Here is a 24674-nt window from a genome sequence, read left to right as displayed (position 1 = left end):
AAACATGATGTTTATTTCTTCTTTAATAGCAGGAAATAAAACTTCATCAATCTTTTGTTGTGCATGTATTTAACATTTCAGTTGCTGGGGTGAGTACATACATCCAGGATTGGGCAGAATGTGTTCTAGTACAATACATAGAACAGTAATGTATTCAGAACGAATTAGAATACACCTTAGAACATATTTTGATAATTCATGCTGGAAAACCTTTTAGGTGTTTCCTTTCTAATTAAATTTATGTTGTTGCTGATCGACACTGTTTATAATTTAATTATATGTGATTATTCTTAATTGTAGAACAAATTAAGCATTGACTCAGTGGGTCAAAGCAACCGTTTTTTTACCTGTGCCTTAAAACTGTAGATAAAGAGTGACATAATTGCAAAAATCTTTATTTGCCTTTATAAATCTTTATTATTAGAAAGTTAAGAAACATTTAGAAACGTGTTGGTTTAATGCAGGTTTATCTTTTACTTTAATCTTATTCTCTGATATTCTTTATTTTATTAATAATAACATATTTAGTTGAAACAAAAGCTTTTTAGATCAGAGCATTTATTCATGTGGATTAAAGTGTGGATTTTCTTGTTATCCACAGTAAGAAGAAAATAAACATTTGCACGGAAAAACTGGACCACATATTCAAGGTAACTCCTAAACCATATATTTGATGGGGTTCTCCCTGATTTCTTTTACATTTCAGTTTAATTTCACTTTTAAAATTTGATCCAGCTCAAGGTAGCTCCACACCTCCTTCGTAGAATACGAAGAGCCCTGACATTTAAACGAGGCATTAATTAATAAGTGCACAGAGAAGAAAACCTTATTAAAAAACAATGTTTACATGCCATGCCACTAGTACCATCACGGTACTGATAATGACAAACACATATATATATATGCCTCCTGCTACGTCAGGAGGCAGGCTATGTGTAGTCTATATATATAGACTGCGTAGCAGCCGGCACCCAGTGCATAGGGGAGGTGTGCTATTTAACAAATGTAAATACTCATTTTTATCATATTTCAAAAGTCAATTTTACACTGGAGTTCTCCTTTAATACTGATGCTATGTGATGCTACGCAGTAACATGATGTTTAAATCCTTTTACAGACCAAAGCATCCATTACTCCTTTTCTCCTCAGATCAGTGTCATCATCTCTCTCTCTCTACTGTAACAGCTTTACTGATTCTCTGATGTTTGTTTTTATTCAGAAGCTGCAGGAGAAGTTTATCTCTCTAGTGAAGAACGAGCTGAACACATTCAAGAAGCTCCTGAGTTCAGATTACTCAGCATGCTCTGAGGGAGAGGTGGATGATGATCAGAAGGAGGGGGTTCTGAAGGTCACACTGCACATCCTGAGGAACATGAATCAGACAGACCTCGCCAACACACTAGAGAGCAGTAAGAGTTCTGGGTCATGAGAATGGGGACCAACTAGTGCTAATTTGTTTTCTCAGTGGAGTTCTGCTTTTTAAATTAGAATAATCAGCAATAATTATCTGGATTTTGTAATTATAAGATATTGTGTCAAAGCATCAAATGTATCCTTAAACCTAACAATTATCGACTGTATCAAAGTCGTTCTACACAGGGGTCTTTCATAAAGAGACACAGCTAATTACATGTTCCTTATTCTCTTCCTTTGTTATCAGAATTAGCCCCAGCATGTCAACGAAAGCTCAAATCCAAGCTGAGAGATAAATATCAGATACTTAATGAAGGAATTTCAGGCCATGTAAAGTCAGCACTTCTGAATGAGATCTACACAGAGCTCTATATCACAGAGGGAGATGGAGGAGATGTCAATCAGGAACATGAGGTAAAACAGATTGAAGCTGCATCCAGGAAAAGGAAAACAGAGGAAAGACCAATCAAATGTAATGACATCTTTAAACCATTACCAGAACAGAACCGACCCATCAGAACTGTACTGACTAAAGGAGTTGCTGGAATTGGAAAAACAGTCTCTGTGCAGAAGTTCATTCTGGACTGGGCTGAAGGAGAAGAAAATCAGGAGATTCTCTTCATATTTCCACTTCCTTTTAGAGAGCTGAATCTGATGAAGGAGAAGAAGCTCAGTCTGGTAAATCTTCTTCAGAGCTTTTTCCCAGAAACACAAGATTTAAAACTAAGACATTATAGGAGCCACAAGATCATGTTCATTCTTGATGGTCTGGATGAGTGTCGACTTCCTCTGGATTTCCAGGACAATGAGAACTTGGTGAATATAGAAGAGCAAACCTCAGTGGATGTTCTGCTGACGAACCTCATCAAGGGGAATCTGCTTCCCTCTGCTCTCCTCTGGATCACCTCTCGACCAGCAGCAGCCAATCAGATCCCTCCTGAGTGTGCTGATCAGGTAACAGAAGTGCAGGGTTTCAGTGACCCTCAGAAACAGGAGTACTTCAGTAAGAGGATCAGTGATAAGGACCTGGCCAACAAAGTCTTCACACACATCAGGTCTTCAAGAAGCCTCTACATCATGTGCCACATACCGGTCTTCTGCTGGATTACAGCCACTGTTCTAGAGAGAATGCTGAGTGAAGCTGAGAGTGGAGAAATTCCCAAAACCCTGACGCAGATGTTCACACACTTCCTGATCTTTCAGATCGAACACAAGAACCAGAAGTACAGTGGGAATAGTGACATTGATCCTCAGCAGACTAGAACAAGTATCCTGGCTCTGGGGAAACTGGCATTCCAGCAGCTGGAGAAAGGAAACCTGATCTTCTATGAGGAAGATCTAAGAGAGAGTGGCATCAATATTAGAGAAGTGTCTGTGTACTCAGGAGTGTGTACCCAGATCTTCAGGGAGGAACATGAGCTGCACCTGGGGAAGGTCTTCAGCTTTGTACATCTGAGCGTTCAGGAGTTTCTTGCTGCTTTATATGCATTTCTCAACAGAAAAATTCCAAAAGAACAATCCACTGAACAACAAACCAGTAAACTCTTCAAGTTTTTCAGAAAGTCAACAATGACTGACTTCCTCAGCAGTGCCATAGACAGAGCCTTACAGAGTGAAAGTGGACACCTGGACCTGTTCCTTCGTTTCCTTCTGGGTCTCTCACTGGAGTCTAATCAGACTCTATTAGGAGTGTTGCTGACCCCAACAGAGAGGATCTCTCACAGCAATAAAACAGTCCAATACATCAAGAAGAAGATTGAGGAGAACTCATCTCCAGAGAAATCCATCAATCTGTTCCACTGTCTGAATGAACTGAATGATCATTCTCTGGTGCAGGAAGTGCAGAAATACCTGAGTGGAGGTGGTGAGCGTCGTCTTCAAAAGGCCAGGCTCTCTCCTGCTCATTGGTCAGCTCTGGTGTTTGTGTTGGTGAACTCAGAAGAAGAGCTGGAGGAGTTTAACCTCAGTACATATGATCCATCAGAGGAGTGTCTTCTGAGACTGCTTCCAGTAGTTAAAATATTCAGAAGAGCTGTGTGAGTATTTTTATTTAGGCCTTCACACAGTTTTTAATCAACTGCTGATGTGTAGAATGAGTTTCCATTTAATCACTGATGGATTCACATTATTTACATTGTTACATATAAGCATGTATTATCCTTTGTGTGTAATAATAGTTAAACCATCATTTTAATGTTAACAGTACATGAAGTTTCTGTCTAAGACTGATTAAATACAATCTTAAAAATGGTTTTGGGCAAGTAATATGTTTTTGTTAAAATAAATGCACATCTCTTGCATCTTGCATCTCAATAACATATATATATGTGGGAGAAGGTGTAATGTTTTTCCAGAGTTTAACTGGGAAAATAGAATAAATTCACATACTCCAAAAAGCCTTGCTCATTCTATGTTTTGTTAAACATTTCCTTTTCTTTTTTAACTCATTATAATCTGTCCCAGAGCTTTTGGTGAACTGTATGCCCATGCTGATCACAAATAAAGTGGAGATTTCTGCATGTTAACTGTTTCAGTATAAAGAAACACCAGCTCTCTATTCTTTGTCAATCCATTCAAATATTCTTCTTTGGGTTTATTGTGAAATCATTTGTTTATTCTTGATTTTTAGACTAGCTTCATGTAATCTTGGAGTAAAGACGTGTGAAAATCTGGAATCAGTTTTAAACCTGGAAAACTCCTCCCTGAAAGAGCTGGACCTCAGTAACAACGACCTGCAGGATTCAGGAGTGGAGCTGCTCTCTGCTGGACTGAAGAGTTCACAATGTAAACTGCAGATTCTCAGGTCAGTGTTTCTGTGATTTTTCATTTGAAATTATCAGGGCTGTCAGCATTAAATCATTAACATATGCTGTTAGGTTGGAATCAGTAACGTGTTACTATTTTTTTAACCCAAGTTTTATTTCGGCACCAAGTTTGACCCCAACTTCTTCCGTAATCTGCCCTGCCTCCACCCAACATGCAGATTTCTTCTGGTTAAACGACTGAAGCGCTTTAATGCGGTGTCCAGCTGTAACAATTCGGTTCAGACTTTCAGCTCAGACCTGGATAGAGAGCTTTGTTGCTCTCTCTCCATCTCTCTGTTTGTTTTTGTCTCTCTCCATTTGTTTCTCTCTCTCTCTCTCTCTTCGTTTGTGCCAAAAGTTTTACACAAAAAATAAAATCCACAATCAAAATGTTAAGAATCAAAAGCAAAAATTGTATGTTGCAAATTTAAAAGAGAAAAAATATATAGCAAATATATATTTTTTAAATATACTTGGTTATGTTATTTCAGTTTAGGTTTGGCCAGTCTTTGCTTTTATTTTTGTGTTTTTGTGAATTTTTTGTGCAGTTTTTTGGATTTTGCTGTTAAAGACTTTTGCTTCTGGAATCTCTCCCTTGCTTCTGCTTTAGTTTTTTTCTTCTGAGTTTTGGCACACTTTTCACAGGTGGGCGGGGTTAAGAAGAAGGCGTTCGCCTTGAATCTCCATTGGTCATCTGGTTCTGGACTCACCACGCCCACCCCGCCAATTTCAAGCGTCCTTCCAAACACGGAGAGCGAAAAGCTTCCAGTGCACAGCAGCAGCAGCGGATTATGTTTACAATTAAATTTCATACAAACGTTCTGTTCAATGTTATATTAAATCTCTGTTTCACTCCATTAAAAAGCTCACATTAACATGCTAAATTTTCATGCACAAAGTAGGTAACTAGCTAACTCACTAGCTCGCTGAGTAGGTAACTCACTAGTTCACTTACTAGGATACTCACTAGTTCACTACTTAGGTAATTAGCTAACTTACTAGCTCACTGGCTAGGTAACTCACTAGCTCACTGAGTAGGAAACTAGCTAACTCACTAGCTCACTGAATAGGTAACTATCTAATTCACTAGCTCACTGACTAGGTAACTATCATACTTTGTGCATGAATATTTAGCACATCTCGCTAATGTGATCTTTTTAATGGAGTGAAACAGAGAATAATATAACATAATATAACATTGAACAAAACGTTTGTATGAAATTTAATTGTAAAAGTATCTGCCGCTGCTGCTGTGCACTAGAAGCTGTTCGCTCTCCGTTTTTGGAAGGACGCTTGAAACTGGTGGGGTGAGCGTGGTCAGTCTCAGATGAGGGTTCAGGGAACCCGTCAGTCCAGAACCAGCTGATCAATGGAGATTCAAGGGGCCTTCTTCTTAGCCCCGCTCACCTGTGAAAAGTGTGCCACAACTCAGAAGCAAAAAACTAAAGCAAAAGCAAAGAAGAGATTCCAGAAGCAAAAGTCTTTAACAGAAAAATAAAAAAAAATCCACAGAAAATTCACAAAAATAAAAGCAAAGACTGGCAAAATCCAAACTGAAATAATTTTCAAATAACTGCAAAGGATAATAAAGTAACCAAGTATATTTAAAATACTTGGTTACCACCCCCACTTGGTTACCACACCCCCCCTCTTCGGAGGACCATTAAGACTTTATTCGTATTAATACAAATTTCTGATATCTGAGGTCACTGTGCAGAGGGAGGACATAACGATGTGTATATATACAAATAAACCAAATAGAAAAAAATATATAGGGGAAGAGAAGAGAGAGAGAGAAAAAAAAACAAAAGAAGAAGTTGTGCCCTTGAAAGAAAAAGAAAAAAAAATCATATAGTTTGGCTTCCTATATGTTTCCATTTATCCATCCCTAACATAATAACACACAGAATAACAAAAAAATTAATAAGTAAATAAAAATAGCTAAATGTCTTAAATGTTAAATGTGTTATGTGACTGTGTGCATGTGTGTGTGTGTAGGAACATTCATGTAGCGGTGATATATGGATGATGTGGTTATAGATATATAATGGATGTGTGTAGGTTATCTGTTAAAGGCTGATGGAGTCACTGATGTAGGAGGTTTTTTTTTTTTTTTTTTTTTGGCCCAACCACCACCCCCCCTCTTCGGAGGACAATTAATACTTTATTTTTATTTATTTATTTATTTATTTATTTTATTATTATTATTATTATTATTATTATTTATTTTATTTTTTTATTATTATTTTTTAATTATATATTTTATTATTATTATTATTTTTTTTTTTATAAATATTATATATATATATATTTTGTGTGGATATAGTTGTGGGAGTTCAGGGTTGGAAGGATCGGAGTGTGAGGTACAGGAGGGGGGTACAAGAAGAAGAAAAAAAAAAAAACTAAACAAAAAACAAACAAACAAACAAAAAAAATAATAAAATAAACATAAAATAAACAAACATACATACATACACATACTCACATATCTAACTATACATATGCTTATACATATACACACATACATAAATATACATACATATTAATACATACACAAATATATACACACACACGCACAGTTACAAATAAAGTGGAGATTTCTGCATGTTAACTGTTTCAGTATAAAGAAACACCAGCTCTCTATTCTTTGTCAATCCATTCAAATATTCTTCTTTGGGTTTATTGTGAAATCATTTGTTTATTCTTGATTTTTAGACTAGCTTCATGTAATCTTGGAGTAAAGACGTGTGAAAATCTGGAATCAGTTTTAAACCTGGAAAACTCCTCCCTGAAAGAGCTGGACCTCAGTAACAACGACCTGCAGGATTCAGGAGTGGAGCTGCTCTCTGCTGGACTGAAGAGTTCACAATGTAAACTGCAGATTCTCAGGTCAGTGTTTCTATGATTTTTCATTTGAAATTATCAGGGCTGTCAGCATTAAATCATTAACATACGCTGTTAGGTTGGAATCAGTAACGTGTTACTATTTTTTTAACCCAAGTTTTATTTCGGCACCAAGTTTGACCCCAACTTCTTCCGTAATCTGCCCCGCCTCCACCCAACATGCAGATTTATTCTGGTTAAACGACTGAAGCGCTTTAATGCGGTGTCCAGCTGTAACAATCCGGTTCAGACTTTCAGCTCAGACCTGGATAGAGAGCTTTGTTGCTCTCTCTCCATCTCTCTGTTTGTTTTTGTCTCTCTCCATTTGTTTCTCTCTCTCTCTCTCCGTTTGTGCCAAAAGTTTTACACAAAAAATAAAATCCACAATCAAAATGTTAAGAATCAAAAGCAAAAATTGTATGTTGCAAATTTAAAAGAGAAAAAATATATAGCAAATATATATTTTTAAATATACTTGGTTATGTTATTTAAGTTTAGGTTTGGCCAGTCTTTGCTTTTATTTTTGTGTTTTTGTGAATTTTTTGTGGAGTTTTTTGGATTTTGCTGTTAAAGACTTTTGCTTCTGGAATCTCTCCCTTGCTTCTGCTTTAGTTTTTTTCTTCTGAGTTTTGGCACACTTTTCACAGGTGGGCGGGGTTAAGAAGAAGGCGTTCGCCTTGAATCTCCATTGGTCATCTGGTTCTGGACTCACCACGCCCACCCCGCCAATTTCAAGCGTCCTTACAAACACGGAGAGCGAAAAGCTTCCAGTGCACAGCAGCAGCAGCGGATTATGTTTACAATTAAATTTCAAACGTTCTGTTCAATGTTATATTAAATCTCTGTTTCACTCCATTAAAAAGCTCACATTAACATGCTAAATTTTCATGCACAAAGTAGGTAACTAGCTAACTCACTAGCTCGCTGAGTAGGTAACTCACTAGGATACTCACTAGTTCACTACTTAGGTAATTAGCTAACTTACTAGCTCACTGGCTAGGTAACTCACTAGCTCACTGAGTAGGTAACTAGCTAACTCACTAGCTCACTGAATAGGTAACTATCTAATTCACTAGCTCACTGACTAGGTAACTATCATACTTTGTGCATGAATATTTAGCACATCTCGCTAATGTGATCTTTTTAATGGAGTGAAACAGAGAATAATATAACATAATATAACATTGAACAAAACGTTTGTATGAAATTTAATTGTAAAAGTATCTGCCGCTGCTGCTGTGCACTAGAAGCTGTTCGCTCTCCGTTTTTGGAAGGACGCTTGAAACTGGTGGGGTGAGCGTGGTCAGTCTCAGATGAGGGTTCAGGGAACCCGTCAGTCCAGAACCAGCTGACCAATGGAGATTCAAGGGGCCTTCTTCTTAGCCCCGCTCACCTGTGAAAAGTGTGCCACAACTCAGAAGCAAAAAACTAAAGCAAAAGCAAAGAAGAGATTCCAGAAGCAAAAGTCTTTAACAGAAAAATAAAAAAATCCACAGAAAATTCACAAAAATAAAAGCAAAGACTGGCAAAATCCAAACTGAAATAATTTTCAAATAACTGCAAAGGATAATAAAGTGACCAAGTATATTTAAAATACTTGGTTACCACCCCCACTTGGTTACCACACCCCCCCCTCTTCGGAGGACCATTAAGACTTTATTCGTATTAATACAAATTTCTGATATCTGAGGTCACTGTGCAGAGGGAGGACATAACGATGTGTATATATACAAATAAACCAAATAGAAAAAAAATATATAGGGGAAGAGAAGAGAGAGAGAGAAAAAAAAACAAAAGAAGAAGTTGTGCCCTTGAAAGAAAAAGAAAAAAAAAATCATATAGTTTGGCTTCCTATATGTTTCCATTTATCCATCCCTAACATAATAACACACAGAATAACAAAAAAATTAATAAGTAAATAAAAATAGCTAAATGTCTTAAATGTTAAATGTGTTATGTGACTGTGTGCATGTGTGTGTGTGTAGGAACATTCATGTAGCGGTGATATATGGATGATGTGGTTATAGATATATAATGGATGTGTGTAGGTTATCTGTTAAAGGCTGATGGAGTCACTGATGTAGGAGGTTTTTTTTTTTTTTGGCCCAACCACCACCCCCCCTCTTCGGAGGACAATTAATACTTTATTTTTATTTATTTATTTATTTATTTATTTATTTTATTTATTATTATTATTATTTTTTTTTTTATTATATATTTTATTATTATTATTATTTTTATATATATATGTATATATATTTTGTGTGGATATAGTTGTGGGAGTTCAGGGTTGGAAGGATCGGAGTGTGAGGTACAGGAGGGGGGTACAAGAAGAAGAAAAAGAAAAAGAAAAAAAAAAACTAAACAAAAAACAAACAAAAAAATAAAATAAAATAAAATAAACATAAAATAAACAAACATACATACATACACATACTCACATATCTAACTATACATATGCTTATACATATACACACATACATAAATATACATACATATTAATACATACACATAAATATATACACACACACGCACAGTTACTTCTATTGTTTTTTGCAAAAATATGTCATGTGTTACGGATTATGTCATGAAATGCCTACCACAATGGAGGCAAGAAACCGCCACCATGCCCCCGCGATCCAGAGGCAGATAGGGAAGAACCCAGTGGACCCAGACCATCCACAGCCCATTAGGAGCCCAGAAGACCCGCGGCCACACATCCCGATGGTAACCATGCGCACACCCCAGATGAGGACGGGGGAGACTCCAGACGAAGCCCCCATGGCAAAGAGCAAGAGTCCAGAGAGCCAAAGGAAGCGAGCAGCCCACCCCCCCGGCAGGCCAGCACCCCCTGCACGAGCCGAGCATGCGGCCCCCGAGATCCCAAGCACCCGGGAACAGCCCGACACCCGGCAGGCCCCCCCCCCACGCCAAGGGGGCCCAAGCCACCCCCAGGCCACGGCCACCAAGGGGGCGGGCCAGAGACCACATTAGGGCATCCGGCCACGCACCCAGGGACCCACGGACGCCCACCCCCCCAGGAACGGCAGTGACGATCGGCGGAGAGCAGCGTGGAGCGGTAGGGAGGGCAAAAACCCGCCCTCCACAACCCACAGGTGTCCATGCTCAGTCAGCCCCAAACCCAGGACCAACTGTTCACGCACACATGCACATTCACACACCCGTCACACACACATCCGTCACACATACACCCGTCGCACACGTGCACATTCACTCACAGACCAGTCACACACACCAGTCACGCACACCAGTCACACATACAGAACATACATAAACACCTAATGCGGGCATGCGGGCACCAGTACCGAGCCAGCGGCAACCTAGGGAAGCAGCCAACCCGGCCCAGAACAACCACCCGACCCACACCCCAGGCAGGGTGCACGAAACCAGGGTGTGAGAAGACCTGACCCCCCTCCTCCCCCCACCCAGCATGTTGCAGTGATATGAATGTGTATAATGAGAAGAATGAATGAAAGCTACAGTGCTATTAAAATTGGAGGGACAGCTGTAATATGAGAACTGAATAACAGCACCCAACCACACTGCCCCCCCAAAGGCCCTCAATGTCTAAAATGCGAAATAAAATTGAGGAGCATGGAGCACCTGCCCCCCAAAACCCTATGTGTAATATGATGTGTGTAAGCTGTATGATGAGTTTGTATGTGTAATGCGATGTTAGACTGAGTAGGAGTCGGGGAAGGGCCAGGAAAGGACCGAGGGGCAGAGGACTACCCCCCGGAGGAAGAGAGCCAACTACTGCTGGCTCACTAGGCACCCAGTTCCTTACACCCAACCGCAGTACAGGGAAGGCAAGTCCAGGGTGTAGAGCGGCTACGGCCCCAGGACACCGCCGCTCTGCAAGACAGCGCCCCCCCCCCCACACTGCAATACAACATAAATACACATCCCCACTCACATACAAAAGACAACAGATATTACACACACGCACACACACGCACACAGTGGTCCTGAGCCCAGGACCAACCGGTCTTAAGTGGGAGACTGCCGCTTCCCCACCTGAGCGCCCCTACCTCCCCACAGGGAGGGCACCCAGAATCCCGGAATGCCAACCAGACACCCCAACACGGACCAAACCACCACCCCCCACGACGGCGCGCCCAAGAGAGGCATAGACCCTCCCCAGCGCAGGGAGGGACCCAAACAGGCGACAGACGCCCACGGGCACCAGGGCCCCGGACTCCGCACCCCGACCGCCACAGGGGAACCCAGCCAACCGGACAGGGCCAGCACCCACCACCATGGGCCCCCCAGACCCACACCCCAAGACCACAAGAGCATACATCCAGGCCCCCCCCACCAACAACCAGGGCCCGCACACAGAAATCACCAAGCGGCAGCCACCGTCCCCAGTCCAAGAGCCATCAGTCACCCGAATCCCCCGAACCCCCCCCAGCCACCTGCCGGACGCACCAGGAGACACGACTACAGCCGCCCACCCCCATCATGTGATGGAGCTGATCAGTGGGAACCAGAGAGATTCAAATGTAGCCAATTGGTTTTTTGAGGTTGCAGACATTCTTTCCAGACTAATGTGGTCTAAAAGTAAATTAGGTAAAAAAGTAGGAGGTTGTTTAATGCTGACCAGGTTTTTATGTGTTCATGAGTTCTGTTTTTGAGAGATGCAGATATTTTTTCCATTTCTATGTGTTCTGTGAGTGAGTTTTCCCATTGACTGATAGGGATTTTTGTCCTTGATTTCCAGTTTGTGAGAATTGTTTTTTGGCGATGGTTAGCACCACCAAAAGTGCTCTGCTTTCCTCCTGGTTTAGGTTTGTGGTTCATGTGTCACCAAGCAGGCAGAGTGATGGGGATGGAGAGATTGGCTGTTTAAATAGTGGAGTTAGCCGAGTTATAACAAGCTGCCAGAAGTGTTTGATTGGTGGGCAGTACCATAGAGCATGTATGTAATTGTCTGGAGAGTTTAGTAAGCAGTGTATGCAGATTTCTGAATCTACTAGTCCCATTTTATGTAACTTTTGCTTAGTGTAGTGAACCCTGTGAATTGCTTTATATTGTATAAGGTGGAGGTTAGTATTGTTAGTCATGGTGAATGTGTTTTCCATAATGTTTCTCCAGAAATCAGCATTGGGGGTAATTAAGATATCTTCTTTCCATTTTTTATTGGGATAGCGACTGTTTGGTCTAATTTGAATAAAAGCCTATATATTTTTGATAGAATTTTGTCTGAAGAAGAGATATTAAGGAATTCTGAAATTGGTGGGCTAAGTTCTAGTATTGCGTAATCTTTGATTTTTGAGTTTAACATGGATCCAAGTTGGGGTTTTCCAAATACTGGTTCCTCTCAATGCTATATTTTTGGGTTAGATGTGAGAAAGTAGCCGAGTTATTGTTGTGTAGAACGTGGTGTAAATGTGTAATACCTTTTTCTCTCCATTTTTGTAGTTTTGAGTTTTTTTGATGGCGGGGAAGTCGGGGGTTGTGCCATATGGGTGAGTAAATAGTGGGTGCAAGTCTAATGTTTGTGTTCTTGTGAAGCTCTCAGAGTCAATATCATTGGGTTTTTGAAACAAGGGTGGGGATTGATTGTTGTGCTAATAAATGGTTAGTCTGAGATTTTTATTTCATTAATTTATGTTTGTTCTACTTCTCTCCATATTTCATCAGTTTGATTTGGTTTTATCCATTTAATAATGTACTTTAATTGGTTTGCAGAGAGGTATTGTTGGAAATTTGGAGCTTCTAGGCCTCCCTGAGTTCTTTGTAATGTGGTTAATTTGAGTCTGGGTGGTTTATTTTTCCAGTAGAATTTAGAGATGATTGCGTCTAAGGTTTTAAACCATGTAGGTGGAGGTTGGATGGGAATCCTTGAGAAGAGGTAGTTTAATTTAGGTAATATTGTCATTTTGATTGTGGATATTGGTAGGATAGTGGAAGGTTCATTCAGCGTTGGATATCATTGTTGATGGTTGTGAGTAGTGGTCTAAAATTAAATGTGTGCAACTCATACAGCTGGGTGGAAACTTTAATGCCCAGGTATGTGATGTGTTCAGTGCACATAGGGATATGGAGTGACTGAACTGCTGTGTCTGATAAGTTCATGTTAAATGGTAGAACGGTGGATTTAGACCAGTTATTGGAATCATCTGAGGCTTTAGAGAATGTTTTAATTATTTGTTTAGTCTGAGGAATTGAGGAGAGTGGGTTTTGTAGAAATAGTAGAATATCATCTGCATAAAGGCTGATTTTGTGTTCGGTAGTGTGGGTATGGATACCTTTGATATTTGGGCATTGTCGTATAGCTGCTGCTAATGGTTCTATGAAAATAGAGAATAGCAGAGGAGAGAGTGGGCATCCTTGCCTAGTTCCTCTGTGCAGTGTGAAATTCTGTGATATTAGTCCGTTAGTATTGACTGTGGCTTTGGGTGAAGTGTAGAGAGTTTTAATCCATTCTATAAATGATTCTCCAAAACCTAGTTAATGTAGTGTAGTGAAAAGGAATTTCCAATTAACCTTATCGAAAGCCTTCTCTGATTCTAAAGTGACTATTGCAGTTTTTGACTTATGGACTGTTGTGTGATGTATCAGATTGAGTAGTCTGCGCATGTTGGTAACTGATTGTCTGCCTTTGATGAAGCCGGTCTGATCAGGATGTATGAGGGATGGGATAACCATTTCCAGTCTGGTAGCTAATGTCTTACTTATTAGCTTTGTGTCTGTGTTAATTAGTGACAGTGGTTGGTAGCTGGATGGTAAGGTAGGATATTTGTAGGTTTAAGATGGAGTGATATTGTAGCTGTATTCATTTCTGTTGGTAGTCTCTTATTGTGTTTAATTTCTGCTATTACTCTACTGAACATTGGGCCAAATATTGACCAGAAGTGCTTGTAGAATTCTGCGGGAAAGCCATCTGGTCCTGGTGCTTTGTTATTAGGCATCTTACGGAGGGCTTTATGGAGTTCTTGTGATGTTATTGGCTTTTCTAATATGCTTTTTTGTTCTTCAGTTAGTTTGGGTAGGTGTATATTATTGAGGAAAGTGTGAATATCTATTTGGTCTGGATCGTGTTCTGGTGAGTATATATTTTTATAGAATTTCCCAAATACTTGATTAATTTTATTTCATGTTTGGCTGATTAGTCCGGTCTCATATTTGATTGATGGGATTGTTGTTTTTTTCTTTATGTTTTACTTGGTTAGCTAAGAATTTACCAGATTTGTTATTCTGATTTAAATTGTTTATATCTTAGTCGTTGTATTAAAACTTGTGTCCTGTTGTTTATAAGTTCATTATACTGTGATTCGCATTCTTTTAACACTTTTTTAATTTTATCTGATGGGTTTTTTATCATTTCATTTGACAATTCCCTGATGTTGTAAATTAGACTCATTTTCCGTATCTTTCTTCTTCTTACAGGAAGAGTAAGAGATGATTTTGCCTCTTAGTACTGCTTTCCAAGTTTCCCATAGTATTGTTGGTGTGGTTTCTGGAGAATCATTTATTTCTAGGAAAGATGCCCACTCTTTTTTGATGTAGCTGTCAAATTCTGGGTCTGTAAGTAACGAGGTATTTAGTCGCCAGCTAAAAGTTTTATGTAGTGGATTTATTTTCCATATAAGTGAAACTGGAGCATGGTCACTGATTATTATAGGATGATATTTTATTTCTGATATATTAGCTATAATAGAATTGCTGGTTAAAAAAAAATAGTCAATGCGAGAATATGAGTGGTAGGCTGGAGAACAGAAAGAAAAGTCTTTAGTGTTTGGGTTTTTGAGGCGCCAACCATTGCTGAGCCCTAAGTCTGTCATGTATTGTTTAATGATATCTGTTGAATGCCAGTAACATGTATTGTGTGCCATAGTTAATCTGTCTATACATGGATCAAAGATTGAATTAAAGTCCTCCAATTATAATTGTGGAATCTGATATATTGTTTATATGGTTGTAAAACTCATGAAAGAAGGATGGGTTATAAATGTTGGGGCCATAAAAACTTGCTATTGTTAAGGGTGTGTTGCTGATGTTGATGTTAATTATGATGTATCTACCTGTGTCTGATATAGTGGTGTTATGTGTGAAGGGGATTTTTTTGTTTATTAGTATTGATACCCCTCTTTGTTTGGAGTTATAGTAGGCTGAGAATATATGGGTGAATTGTGGTGATCTGAGCTTATGATGATTTGTTTCTGATAGATGTGTTTCTTGTAGTAAACAAATGTCTGCCTTTAGTGAAGTGGTTGGTTTAGTACCTTGGCTTGCTTAATCTGTGTCCCAATACCACAAATGTTCTAGTTTATAAATTTAAGTGAAGACATGTTGTGATGTACGGATTAATAATGTTTATCAGTGATATGATATGAGTGTGCAGATGTTTGAGTATATTTTCTGTTGTGTGTGGGATAGAGTGTAAACAAAAATGCATTTTTCAGATCTGGGATATATAGTAGTAATAAAATAGAGGTTGGTGCAAAGAGATAGTACAGAAAGGAGTGATTAAATGCAAATGAAGTGGAAGAGACATAACATAAGACAAAAAGTGTTGGATTTGGTGTGACATACATGTTATGACATTGAGACGTTGCATGCATTAAGTTATTGCTAAGTGGTTCCTTGTGATTTTTATGGGATTTTGTGAACGGATTAATGTGCGTGCATTAGTATATTTGCGGGTGCGTGTGTATTTGCGCGTAATGGATGGATGAGGTGGCATGAGGAATTTTAATAAACAAGTAAATATTAACAAAATAATAAATATAGAATCATAAACAACGTCCTTTGGTCTATCTTGCACATGTTTAAAAATGAACATTATAAATATATATATATATTTTTTTCATTTTAGAGTAAAATTCTCATTTCCGCAACATGTCCGTATCAGAATTTCGGTACATTGTTTGGAAATTTTAATATTTAAACATTAAAAAAAAACTTAAATGCATTTCATACTATAAACACTTTTAGTAAATAAACATAAAAAAATTTACATTGAAAAGTAAAAGCAATAAAATTAATAAAGAAAAGGAATGTGTCCAACATTAATTTTCTCATCCTCCGTAACAATTTTCAATCATTGTTTAAATCCACAAGGAACTTAAATTTTCAAGGCGTTTTCAACATTAGGGAAGACATTGGCCATGACACTCAAGATGGCTACAATGTAAGCAGTTCTTCTCATATGTTTCTGGATAAAAGTTAAAAGATTGCTCATCAACTTGTGTGCACGACTTTTTCATTGTCATTACCGATATATCAAGTTTTGAGCCTACAGTTTGAAGTTAGAGTTTGTATTTTTAATTATAATATAGTATATTAAGGTCTAAATGGACACTGTAAGTGAAGTTGATCTAGCCCTCATGGTGCCTTTACAGTTAGCATAAAAGTTTAAAGTCACTCATCCTCCAGCCGAATTCTCACTTACTGCTACATTGCAGTACCTGTTGCGGTAATGAGATGCACTGTTTCGGTAATGAGAATTTGATTAGGAACCGTAATACAGATGCCTTTTTACTTCCTGATTGTCATAAAATGAGCGTTACCCTGAACATTTTCTCCAGTAGACCATTCTAACTTAGCTATTGCAAACCACCAGTAGAGGTCACTAATGTTCCGTCTTATCTGGCCTGAAACTAAATCTAATTCCGTACACAGAATTAGATGTTAGACCACATAATTAGAGAGCTTTTTTTCCATCTTTGATATATTTTATTGTAATATGCGATGTGTATTTGTTTACAGGCAGGTAGCTATTGAGAAAAGAAAGGCAGCAGCAAAAGCAAGGCTGTCAAAGTTTAGGGAGAACATTTACAGCAAGAATTACAACATTTAGAAAAACACACACACATACTCAACGACACAGACAGTTGTTCCAGTTGGAGTTACTTTCACATGATATTATTTGTGTACAGTCTATTCTAAGGAATTGAACAAAAACTGGAATGGATATCATAATTTCATATTTGCTATTTCCAGTGGGAAAATGAAGACAACACGTGATCTGACCAAAAAGTACCATGACAAAAAGAAAAAGCAATGGAAAGGAAAAAAAGTCAGCCAGATATTACAGAACTGACATATGCCTGACATATGGGCAAAACACAAAAAAAAACTACGTAAATGACTAAAAATAAAAGTTTAGTCTTAGTAGGCATACAATGCTGGATGGTGCATAAGGATAGACAAGATTTCAGAGTTTCTGAGAGGTCTTTCTTAGACATTTGTTGAATGGTTTCCAATAGTTAAATGAGCTGTTTTATTAATGAAGGTGCTGTAGTCTACATGAACGATTCTTTTGATATACAAATGTTTGCATTGTAAATTGTCTTAAATAATATGAAATGTTCTTGAAAATAAACATTCTTTTCATAATGTAGCATTGTGTGTAAGTGTAAGCTAATAATTCTTAAACCCTTGCTTAACTGTGAATAAACTGAACTGCTTAACTTTGATTAAAAAATGTGCATTTTTATCATATATTAGATGTCATATCAAATTGCGGTAATGATACATTTTTGTGGACTTCATCTATAAAATGCTAATACAATATGCAATAAAATGGAACAAATGTTCTGACCTTAATCTTAAATCCTCAAAAGGAAATTTTTCGTTAAAAGCATTTTGAAAATTTTCATACTGGATGTCCTCTGAATCAGGATTTTGTGAGAATGACCCGAGTAAGTGGGAGTGGAAGAAAGAGAAAGAACGAGAGACAAAGGAAAGTTTAGGGGAAATATATATATACATAATGGATCAATTTTATGAGGTTATGTGAGTATTGACCTATATGTTAGAGATTGTGCAACGAGAGCACAACGCGCATGAGAGAGAGAGAGAGTGCACAAACGAAAGCGCTCGGGGGAGAGAGAGAGAGAGAGAGAGAGACCGCTATTTAGTTACAGTTAAAGAAATTTAGAACAGCCAGGGAGTTATGTTTTTGTCACGATATAGCTGTCCATCAACATAAAGTTTGTCGACGTAGACGACTGCTATTGTCCCTTCTTTTATGAGTTCTTTCCTCTCGGTGAACAGTTTTCTGCGTCTGTCAAGGATTTCAGGTGGAACGGGTTGTTAATTCCCAGGTCTGTTCCTCTAAGTTCCCTTCCTTTGCTCATGATGAGCTCTTTATGTTTATAATGCTCGACCTTAGCCTAACATTTTGATTGCGGATTTTATTTTTTTGTTTAAAACTTTTGGCACAAAATTCACTCCATAAAATATCCACTATAAAAACTTCTGTCTTAAACTTCTGTCTTAAAACAAGTGCGATTAATCACAGAATTTTGGTAGGTTTCATTGGATTGCATTTTTTAATCGATTGACACCACTAGAAATTCATGTATAAATGTGTAAATATTCAGGTGTTTACAATGATGATAACAAATCACACAAGTGTTTAAAGAAAGTCAGAGTATACCAAACAAACAAATACGAGTCTTCTGCAATCGTCTTAAGAATGTCCAACTTGAATGAACATTTGAGATATATCACACATTGATGACAAAATGCACGAGCAAAAACAATTTTAGAAAAAGTTAATATGAACTCAATTCTTTGGTCCACATCAGTGCTAATGCCGTATTCACAGAGATGCTTACTGTTGAGGTTTGGGTTTCATGTTAATCTGTGTCAATTGTGTTAAGAAACTTTAGTTTTTCTATAGATATTTTTTCAGATTTTGTTATTTAAAAAAAGAGATATTATATCAAAGTGCATTTGCTTCCTCAGTCTGCTATGTTGTCTTTCTTTCTTTCTTGTTTTCTGTCACTCACTCACACATTCTCTTGCTCTGTCTGCAGATTATCTGGTTGTATGATCACAGAGAAAGGCTGTTGTTCTCTGGCTTCATATCTAATTTCAAACCCCTCCCACCTGAAAGAGCTGGATCTGACCTACAACCACCCTGGGGAGTCAGGAGTGAAGCTGCTTTCTGACAGACTGGAGGATCCACACTGCAAACTGGAGAAACTCGGGTAGGTCTGAACTAATAATTATGTTATCAATTTATTCTAAGATAAAATATTGTTGAAAATGTTGTACTTTATCACTCTTGATATTGTCTGTTGTGCTCTTTCCTGTGTATGTGCTGTGCCTCACAGGAAAGCAAAGTGTTGAGAAAGTTAGGGGTTAATGCTGTGACACATTGCATTGTGGGACCTGTAGTAAATCTAGTTGTAGTCACCAGGTAAACACAATGGAGCAGCATATAACCTTCATTCTGTCATTCTGTTTTATTTTTGTTTACACAGCCACTGTTAATTTGTTATGCTCAAGCTATCTGCACTGAATGCCAAGTACTTCGCTGTAATTCTGTTTTGGCTCATCTTTCTGTTGGTAAAAAGAACCAAGGTTTGGTTTTTACTCCAGAACAGGTGGAAAACTTCAGTGATGGAAAGCTGCCCTGAGCATCGAGTCAGGAGAGAAGTTACAAGATAAAAACTGATCCCCACTAACTTTATACACACTGAGAGTCAAGCACCCCAGCAACCAGCCCATGTCTTTATGGTAAAAATAATCAGTGACTGCAAAACCAGAATCCTTTCTGAACACTTAGGGCCCTAACCTACACCCTGTGCAAGGGGGTCTTGATGCTTATTGCTATCTTACTCCCACCAACAGTGTATTTTCATGCTCTTCACCTGTCTTGTTTAAACAGCAACGGTGATTTTGAATATATCTACGCCGATGAAAAACATTGGTCAATTCCAGGTAGCTGTGCCATTTAAATAGCAATACGCCAAAGTCAGACCGCACCTGGCTCTTAAAGGGAATGGCAAATGACATGGTGATTGGTTTATTTCATGATACATGCTTTTTGCACATTTTGAGCCTCTTTGGAGCAACTTTTCCTATCGTAAAGACACAGTGACATCCTAAATCAAGCTGCATGGTGCATGGCTGACAGCTCACCTACGGATCACTAAAATAGAGCGCTTAATTTCTAAAGAGATCCCATTAATGTGATTGAGTTGGTTTGTTGGCTTCATTAAAAATGTTGCCTTTGTTACATTTAAAATTTTTGAAGTTTTCTAATGACCAGTGGCATAAAATTATTTTTAAATCATGATAAAATAATTTTTGCACAATAATTCCGTGAAAAATGTGTGGTCCAATAAAAACAGTTTTTGTGACAGGAGTACACTCAGGTATGGATATGAACGCAAAAAACACACTTTATTAAAGTTTAACCCTTTTCTGCAAGGCCACAAGAAACCATTTTATCTCATCTAGGAGACCATTTTCACCCAGTTTCTTTCTTATTATTGAATCATTAACACTGATCTTAACTGAGGCGAGTGAGATCCTGCAGTTCTTTAAATGTTGTTCTGGGTTCTTCCTGGATGAGTTGTTCATGCCCTTTTGGAGTAATTTCTGTAGCTCAGTCACTCCTGGGAACTTTAACTACTGTGCCATGTTTTCTCCATTTCTGAATAAAAGCTCTAATAAAAATAATACTACATATTGTACATATAAAGCAGAATAAGATACGGCAAGTATTAAAACTTTATACATGCAGACAAAAATATATTTAGAGAAGTAAGAGTTAATCCTCCTTAATCTTCCGTTTTTAATCTGATTTTATGCAGTGTGCATTGCAGTTCTGTACTTTACCACATGAGGTCACTAATTTCCACTCTCTCAAATGTTCACTCGTTTTCACACAAAGTATTTCTTTATAAATCAGTTTCTAAAAATCTCACACTGTGCTGATCTGTGTGTGTGTGTGTGTTTAGAGTGGAACATGGAGGGAAGATCAGAATCAAACCTGGATTAAAAAAATGTAAGTTACACACACACTCGCATACACACACTACACACACACACACACACATACACTACATACAAAGAATACACACACACATACACTACATACAAACACTACACACACACACTACATACAAACACTACACACACAAACACACACTACATACAAACACTACACACACATTACATACAAACACTACACACACACACACACTACATACAAACACTACACACACACATTACACAAACACACACACTACATAGAAACAATACACACAAACACTACACACACACACTACATACACACCCAAATACACACACACTATATACACCCAAATAGAAACACACTACATACACACAATACGCACCCAAATACATATACACTATACACCCAATATACATACACACACATACACTATATACAAACACTACACACACACTAAACATACCACTACACACATACACTAAATATACCACTAAAGAAACACTACACACAATACACACAAATACACACATTACACACCCAAATACACACAATACAAGCACACACAAACACAGTACATACACACACACACTAAATATAACACTACACACACACTAAATATAACACTACACACACACTAAATATAACACTACACATTAGGGATGCAACGGTACAGTGTGGCCACGGTTCGGTTCGTATCGCGGTTCTTGGGCCACGGTTTCGGTTCGGTTTCGATATATATCAATATTATCTAGCTCCAACATGCAGCACGTTTTTAGCCCTTTCTATTTCAAATCAACAAGGTGCTCCTACTCACACTTTCAGAGCCAATTAATAAAGTCACAGATTAATTCAAATCACAATATCTATTATAAAAAAGGAGCACTTATTCTTACCATTAGTCAAAAACAGGTAACTGAATCACACTGTGCTTTATCTGCTGACTGTCTTTTACCTTGATTATCAAACTCAACACTGAAGCCAAAATGGTCCCGAACAGCGGATTTATAAGATGACGGCGCCTCTTCAAATATCCTTTTCTCCGTTTAGCGTTCACTGGCCCTGATCACGCAGCTGAGAAAGTTTTGTTTAATTAGTCCTCAAATCTTCAGCGTTTGCCTTCAGAGCTGATTTGCTCCTGGAAAATTCAGAAAACAGTCTGATTGGTTGTTGCATGGTTGTGGAGAAACACGCCGATAGAAGTAATATATAAAAAACTATCAACTATAAAATATAATATACTTAAAATCTGCACAGTAATCTGTTTAAAGGCACTTTAATAAAGTAAGTGGTGGTATGATGCGTCTAATAAACTGCTGGATATTGTGGGGCCTAAAATAGGATATCAAAGATCAATAGATCTGAATCCCCAAACGTTACGAGCAGCCAGCCTTGTATGAGCAAGTTCATTAGGTTCGCTCATCTCCTGTTTGCTCTTTCTGTAACAAATTACATGTACCTGGCACGGGAGACAGCTGCTATAGATAACAAACCATAATTGGGTGAGTTCCCAGGAGATAATTGGATGAGTTCCCAGGAACTGCCATCTCTAAGTTTATTAGCCAAACCAGATGTCCACCTAGGCCCGTTTCCCGTGAGAACATTATAGCAGGTGAAGGTCATGTCTTTTAAAAAAACCATAGCATGTTGATTTGACCACTATTAGATCCAATTATGGGAATAATGGCATACTGCCATAACCTTGACTGGAAAAACCTCCCTAAAGATGGTCATGTCTGGGAACAATTATGTTCAACCGATGTATAGTTATATAACGGTAAAAGGTGGAGCCTAAAGCCCCCACCTTTTGTTCACCCAAACACTGTATAAAAATGCTGTGTATTCCATTGTATGGTTAGAAGACTGAATTCTCCTGACTGAAGAACAATAAAGAATCATCTTAGAACATCGGAAAGAAGTCTTCTCCTTTCTTTGACTCAAGGCACTTGTCTGTTATTTTTATCTACTTTCTTTTGAACTTAGAATCTTTTACATCGATGTTACAATAGATAATTTTAAAGAGCTTCTTTTAGCTAACCCAGGCTTCCCTTTAAGGGGAGCCTAAGAGTCGTCCAAATTGGCACGACAATATACATAATGATTAATTTAGGATCCATAGGGGGCTAAGAGATTTTAACAGGTTAACTCAATAAATGATTGTTTATTAGCTGATCAGTTGGATCTGATGGAAAACACAGTTTTAGGGCAGTGATGATCAGGGTTAAGAAACTGCTTTAAACCACCAACATTACCCAGTGTTGTACTAAATTCTGTCTATCCTCTTCTATCCTCTCCTGTACATCCAGCTTCTAGCTAACTGTAATCCTAAATTAATAAACAGTTTAAAAATGAAATAGTGATTAGCTGATCAGGTACAGGGCAAGTTGAACATTACGTATATAGTTTTTTTTCTTTAATCTTGACTCCCAATCAAGGTAATTCCAAAGTTAAGTTAACTCACTAACACAGCTGCAGTTTATTAATCACAGTGGGGTTAAACTGTGTGCTGATTCAGAGACGTGTATTTTTAACCAGCTATCAGAAACATATCATCACAGTTTACATGATTAGATACCGTTACCTTTCTTTTAGAAAAAAAAATCACCGTATATCCATATCTTAAAATCAGCTGCAGCCGATCCCGCTGCTAAATCTCACAGCGAGGGAGGGGCTTCCCCCCACCAACATACTGACGCCTCCGCGCGCCGCAAAAACAGCAAGCTGATTGGCTGTTTCTCCTGAGAGGCGGAACTTAATTCCTGAACCGGCTCCGTGATTGGTCCGGTCTGTCTCCTCATTAATAGCACAGCTGAGCTGAGCGAAACAATATCATTTTTGGGGGGACAAATCCACCTGTTTCTAATATTGGGTGGGACATGTCCCACCCATCCCCCCCGGTTCCTACGCCAATGGTTATAGGCATTCTGCTGTTTGAGAATTTTAACAGATGCTTATTCTCACTCAAATGCTGGAGTTTTAGAAACAAAAAAATAAAAGAGGAAAGCACTTTGACTGAACAGGAATTTATTTTATTTCACAAACATTTGAAATACACAGAAATATAAAGCTATATGTTAGCGTTCGTTTCTTATCACCAGGGCAAATTTATTAAAATATAAAATATATTAATTCATTAAATAAAATCTCGTCCAGCGCTCTAAAAAGCTGCAGGCACACGTAGCGAAGTTTGCCAGCGCACACGGCGGGATTACCTCTGTTTTCTTAAAGAAAAATTGTTTTTATAAATAACGACAGATCAAGTGTAGTTTAAACTGCAAAACCATGATATAAAACTCAATATAAAAACACCACTGTCATATAACCAAGAGAGACATCAGGCAAAATGCATTTCTCCCCTCTCTCTTTCTTTCTCTCTCTCTCTTTCTCTCTCTCTCTCTTTCGCAGCTGAATTCAGAGCGACGCTACAAATAATATAAAACTCAGTTCAGTTAACTAAAATAAGTTGAGTGCGGAAAAGTTAATTAAATATTGTCATATAAATAATAGCTTGAGGTTTTGGTGATCTATTTCCATGTTTTGAAACTGAAACTTTTATTACTATCAGGCTTTTTATTCAGAAAGCCTGTGGTTGATTTCAATTAGTTTTTTTAATGAGTTTATATTTTATATTACTTATTTATTTTTAGTATTTTATTTATCAAAATAGTTTATATAAATAACAATATCATATTATATATATATTTTTTTCCATGATTCCCATGTTCTTAGTTTATTAATATTAATTTTATAATTTCTTATCATTTTACTTTATTTTCACTACTGTTATTTTTTCTTCATAAGATATAAATTCTTTACTTTTTATGTGTCTT

General features: G+C 37.9%; 5 protein-coding genes across 14 annotated transcripts in view; 3 read left to right on the top strand and 2 right to left on the bottom strand.

Annotated features, from left to right (window-relative positions):
* LOC111190863 (zinc finger protein ZFP2-like) overlaps positions 1–24674 on the bottom strand; it is a 671215-nt gene that overhangs the window by 48794 nt on the left and 597747 nt on the right. The gene's annotated exons all lie outside the window — the stretch shown is intronic.
* Positions 1–24674, top strand: part of LOC111197417 (NACHT, LRR and PYD domains-containing protein 12-like) — a 396972-nt gene that overhangs the window by 185120 nt on the left and 187178 nt on the right. For 5 of the 10 annotated variants that reach the window (XM_049476975.1, XM_049476977.1, XM_049476973.1 and 2 more), the window contains 5 exons: positions 602–650; positions 1220–1409; positions 1661–3449; positions 4043–4216; positions 6933–7106. The exons of 2 other annotated variants lie outside the window; for them this stretch is intronic. In XM_049476975.1, coding sequence (XP_049332932.1) covers positions 602–650; positions 1220–1409; positions 1661–3449; positions 4043–4216; positions 6933–7106 — 2376 coding nt within the window. Of the gene's footprint in view, positions 1–601; positions 651–1219; positions 1410–1660; positions 3450–4042; positions 4217–6932; positions 7107–18895; positions 19070–20830; positions 20878–24674 lie in introns of all 10 variants that reach the window. 3 more of the 10 variants (XM_049476972.1, XM_049476981.1, XM_049476979.1) reach the window with 3 other exon arrangements.
* Positions 1–24674, top strand: part of LOC125801515 (gastrula zinc finger protein XlCGF7.1-like) — a 158302-nt gene that overhangs the window by 18982 nt on the left and 114646 nt on the right. The gene's annotated exons all lie outside the window — the stretch shown is intronic.
* LOC125801171 (zinc finger protein 239-like) overlaps positions 1–24674 on the top strand; it is a 139053-nt gene that overhangs the window by 43449 nt on the left and 70930 nt on the right. The window lies entirely within an intron of this gene.
* LOC125801300 (zinc finger protein 271-like) overlaps positions 1–24674 on the bottom strand; it is a 93171-nt gene that overhangs the window by 48794 nt on the left and 19703 nt on the right. The window lies entirely within an intron of this gene.

The sequence above is a fragment of the Astyanax mexicanus genome, chromosome 4, assembly GCF_023375975.1.
Source record: "Astyanax mexicanus isolate ESR-SI-001 chromosome 4, AstMex3_surface, whole genome shotgun sequence".
NCBI classification, from domain to species: Eukaryota; Metazoa; Chordata; class Actinopteri; order Characiformes; family Acestrorhamphidae; genus Astyanax; species Astyanax mexicanus.
The sequence above is the reverse complement of the archived record's forward strand: the minus strand, read 5'-3'. Positions and strand labels throughout refer to the sequence as shown.